This window comes from Portunus trituberculatus, chromosome 37 (genome assembly GCF_017591435.1).
Source record: "Portunus trituberculatus isolate SZX2019 chromosome 37, ASM1759143v1, whole genome shotgun sequence".
In the NCBI taxonomy this organism is placed as follows: domain Eukaryota; kingdom Metazoa; phylum Arthropoda; class Malacostraca; order Decapoda; family Portunidae; genus Portunus; species Portunus trituberculatus.
The window spans coordinates 29,873,728-29,878,727 of NC_059291.1; the positions used below are offsets into that span (position 1 = coordinate 29,873,728).

A 5,000-nucleotide genomic window follows, 5' to 3' on the forward strand; every position below is an offset into this window, starting at 1 on the left:
TGGTGGTAGTTTTGGTAGTAGAATAGAAGTAATAGTGATGGTAGCAGTAGTGATATTGGTGATGGTGACTTCATAATAGTAGTGATAGTAGTAGTCGTAGCAGTGTAGTTATAGAAGTGATGGTGGTGGTGGTGGTGGTAGTAGTAGTAGTAGTAGTAGTAGTAGTAGTAGTAGTAGTAGTAGTTCATGTTGCTACTTTTATTGTTGTTGTTATTGTTGTTGTTGCCACATCACAGTATCACCATCACGCACAACAGCAACAGTTAACAAAAAAAAAAAAAAAAAAAGTAAATAAAAAAAAAAAGAAAAGAAAAAATTGAAGTACCAGTAGCAGCAGTACTGGCTCCACCAATTATGATCGAGTCTTTTTCCGGGGGGAGGGGGTGTTTTTTTCCCTTCGGCCAGTCACCTTTACAACAAAAAGTAGTAGTAGTAGTAGTAGTAGTAGATAGTAGTAGTAGTAGCAGCAGCAGCGTTGCGCTGTTGCTGTTGCAGTAGTAGTAGCAGCACCACCACCAGCAGCAGCAGCAGCAGCAACAGACAGCCAGCAGCAGCAGCAGCAGCAGCAGCAGCAGCAGCAGCAGCAGCAGCAGCAGCAGCAGCAGCAGCGGCAGCAGCAGCAGCAGCAATATTAGCAGCAGCAGCAGCAGCAGCAGCAGCAGCAGCAGCAGCAGCAGCAGCAGCAGCAGCAGCAGCAGTAGCAGCAGCAGCAGCAGCAGCAGCAGCAGCAGCAGCAGCAGCAGCAGCAGCAGCAGCAGCAGCAGTAGCAGCAGCAGTAGCAGCAGCAGTAGCAGTAGCAGCAGTAGCAGTAGTAGCAGTAGCAGCAGTAGCAGTAGCAGTAGCAGTAGTAGTAGTAGTAATAGTAGTAGTAGTAGTAATATAAATGAAACTCGTGATGGGTGTGGCAGGTGATAACGCAAGCAATGATGACGATGATAATAATAGTGTTCCGATCATCGCTCATAATCTTCCTTTGTGTCTCGGGTTACAACACTGGTGGCAGCGTTAGGATTTCCTTTCATTAGCACGTCTGGCCGCCCGACCGACGCGCTGAAAGGTCCATGGCGCATGATTGAGGCCAGAAAGGAGTAAGGAAGAGAGAGGGGGGAACGAGAGGAAAAAAAAACTGTCGGATGATGGAAGGAGGGGAAGTGGAAAAAAAAGCTGTACACACACACACACACACACACACACACACACACACACACACACACACACACACACACACGGTTAGTTGCGTATATCGAAGAAGTTATACACAATTTTCAGCCCAAAGTTGGAACATGTCTTCCTTTTTCTTTTTTTTTCTCTCCATTTTTTTTACCACTCCTCATTCCTTCTTCCTTTGTCACTCATTCACGGTCCGTCACAATGTACACACGCGCTCATTTTGCTTTCTGCCTTCCTTGTGGCGTGGCTCCTCATTAATTAAAAGCCGTGATGGTCATTCCTTGAAATGCGCGGAAAAGGAACGGGGAGAAAAAAAAAGTGCCAACTGTCACCATCAATTTTAAGCATCTTCCTTTCCATCCCAACTAGCACCACCACCACCATCACCACCACCACCTCCTCCTCTTCCTCCTCGTTTTTTTTTCTTTGTATCTCCTTTACTTCGTCCTTGTGTTCCTTCTCTTCTTCCTCTACGTTTTCCTCCACTGACTACATTCATCTTTCTTCCTTTATCCTCTCCGCCTCCGCCTCCTCTTCCTTCTTCCTCCTTTGTCCTTTTCTTCTTCCTCCTCCTCCATTCTGTATTCTTGTCACACACACACACACACACACACACACACACACACACACACACACACACACACACACACACACACACACGTCACAGAGAGAGAGAGAGAGAGAGAGAGAGAGAGAGAGAGAGAGAGAGAGAGAGAGAGAGAGAGAGAGAGAGAGAGAGAGAGAGAGAGAGAGAGAGAAAGTTTAAAGACACATGAGAAAGGGCTACGGTAGAAAGAAAGGGAGGAGGAGGAGGAGGAGGAGGAGGAGGAGAAGGAGGAGGAGGAGGAGGAGGAGGAGGAGGAGGAGGAGGAGGAGGAGGAAGAAGAGGAGGAGGAAAGAGTCGAGAGCTATTTCAGAGAAAGCTCCCTGCCTACCACCACCACCACCACCACCACCACTACCACCACCTCCTCCTCCTCCTCCTCCTCCTCCTCCTCCTCCTCCTCCTCCTCCTCCTCCTCCTCCTCCTCCTCCTAGTCTCCCTCTCCCTTTCCCTCTCCCTCTCTCTCCCTTACTTGCAAAGGCTACCGTGACGTCACTCGCCCTCCCCTTGCATTAATATATTGTGTTCTTATTAAGACATGCTGTGTAAAATATATATTGATTTATCTATGAATCCATTTGGTGTATCCTGTACGTTAGTTTGGCATTCTTTTGGTCTTACTTTTTTCCTTCTCGTGTCCGTCGGTCCGTGTGTCTTCTTGTTCTGTCGCTGTTTTGGTCACATTGGGTGAATATTAAAGGTACGAAGCAAAGTGGTGGTCTGCAACATACAAATCTCTATCGATCCGTTTGTTTATATGTATATGCAGACGGGTAAAAGAAAAGATGGCAGAATGACAGATATACATATATATATATATATATATATATATATATATATATATATATATATATATATATATATATATATATATATATATATATATATATATATAGATAGATAGATAGATAGATAGATAGATAGATAGATAGATAGATAGATAGATAGATAGATAGATAGACAGATAGGTAGGTAGGTAAGAAAGTAGTTAATTAGGTAGGTAGGTGGGTAGGTAGATAGATAGATAGATAGATCGATAGATAGATATAATGACTGATAGGCAGATAAATAGATAGGTAGTTAGGTAGGTGGGTAGATAGATAGATAGATAGATAGACAGATAGATCGATAGATAGATAGATAAATGGATAGATAGGTAGAGATACACTGATAGATAAATATATAGATAGATGGATGTATAGATAGATAGATTGGTAGACTGACACGTACGTAGATGGATGGTTAGGTGGATAGTTAGAGACACATAGCGAAAAACAGAAGGAAGCTGATAAACACCCTGACAGATATGGGTAAGGATAAATCAATATTGAGTTATTACCAAAACTTAGATGGAAATATAAGAAGGGGAATTAAGAAGAAAAAAAAAAGTAAACAAATAAATAAATAGATAAATAAAGATGGAAAAAACAAATAGCAAGAAGAAAATTATAAAGAAAAAAAAAACTAATATTATGAAAACAACAACAACAACAACAACAACAACAACAACAACAATAACAACAACAACAACAACAACAACAACAAAAAAAAAAAAAAAGAAAACAGGGAAAGAGAAATGAAAAAGAAAAAAAAAATAAAGCAAGGAAGGAAAGACGAGAACAAAACTTAGAGAGAGAGAGAGAGAGAGAGAGAGAGAGAGAGAGAGAGAGAGAGAGAGAGAGAGAGAGAGAGAGAGAGAGAGAGAGAGAGAGAGAGAGAGAGAGAGAGAGACATCTGGTGAGCGACAACCACACTAATACGTGACCCTGAGAGAAGAAGGAGGAGGAGGAGGAGGAGGAGGAGGAGGAGGAGGAGGAGGAGGAGGAAGGAGGGAATGGGAGGGAGGAAAGGAGGAAATGGGTTTGGGGGTGAGGGAGGAACCGGAAGGAAAAAGGAGGAAGGGAGGAGCCGAGAGAGCGGAAAGGGAGGGAAAACTGAGGAAGGAGGAAAACGAGACAGTGAAAGAAAAAAAGTGTGAAAGGAGGAAAGAGAAGAGTCAAAAAAGAATAAAGAGAAGGAGAAGAAAAGACGGAGGAAGGAGAGAGCGACGAAGCGGAAGGGAAAGGGACGAAAATCTAATGGAAACGAGACAAGGAGGAGAGGAAGGATGAGGAGAAGAAAGGAGGAAGAGGAGGAAGATGAGGAGGACTAGAAGGAGAGGAGGATGGAGAATGAAAAACGGGAGAAGCCTAATCGAACGCGTGAAAAGAAGAAAGAGGAGGAGGAGGAGGAGAGGAAGAGAAAGAGGAAGAGCAACAGCAGGAGCAAGAGCAAGAGGAGGAAGAGGAAGAGGAAGAGAAGGAGGAGGAGGAGGAGGAGGAGGAGGAGGAGGAGGAGGAGGAGGAGGAGGAGGATAAAATATGAAAAAGAAGAAAAAGAAAGTGATGGAGGAGGAGGAGTAGGAGTAGGAGGAGGAGAAAGAGGAGGAAGGAAGAAGAAGAGGAGGAGGACGCAAGGAAGAAAAGTTTGAAGAAAAAGAAGAAGCTGGACTCAAGCAAAAAAAAAAAAAAAAAGAAAGAAGACGAAAGGAAAAATAAAAAAAGAAGACTAATTAATCGAAGGACAGGAAGAGGAGAACAATATGAGAAGGAATGAAGGAAGAAAGACCAGGCAAGTGATCCCATTCCTCATTGTTGATCTTTTTATTAGTCTACTTTCCTTCTTCGCTCCTTCCCTCCTTCCTTCCTACTCTCCTTCTCTCTTTATCTCTCCCTTCATCCTCTGTAATCCCTTGTCCCTTCACCAAAACAGTACATATGCTACTTCAAAACTCCTTCTCTTTCTCTCTCTCTCTCTTCTTCTTCCTTCTTTCCTTCCTTCCTTCCTGCCTTCCTTCCCTCCCTCCTTCCTTCTCTTTCCCTCTCAAATATCTCCTTCCCTCACCAAGACAGTAAATATGCTACTTTAAAATTCCTTCCCTGCCTTCCCTCTCTCCTTCCTTCCTTCCTGCCTTCCTTCCTTCCTTCCCTCTCTCTAACTTTCAGCCTTCCTTCTTCTTTCTTTGTTCCTTTATCTTTTCTAACCTCTCCTTCCTTGTTACTTCAAAACTCCTTCCCCCTTCTATTCCTTTCGTCCAACAAAATACTTCCTTCTCTAATGTCCTTCACTCTCCTTTTCTCCCTCTCCCTCCTCCTCCTCCTCCTCCTCCTCCTCCTCCTCCTCCCTCCCTCCCTCTGTCTCTCTCCCTCCCTTCATTTCCACAAACATGCTCGGATCCAAAAAAAGT

At 43.7% G+C, this 5,000-nt stretch overlaps 1 protein-coding gene across 1 annotated transcript in view; it reads left to right on the forward strand.

Moving 5' to 3' along the window:
- Nucleotides 1–561: 561 nt before the first annotated feature.
- Nucleotides 562–5,000, forward strand: part of LOC123514176 (uncharacterized protein DDB_G0271670-like) — a gene marked incomplete at its 5' end in the record, with an annotated part of 53,748 nt that continues 49,309 nt past the window's right edge. Inside the window, one exon of the mRNA XM_045271825.1 lies at nt 562–850. Coding sequence (XP_045127760.1) covers nt 562–850 — 289 coding nt within the window. The remainder of the gene's footprint in view (nt 851–5,000) is intronic.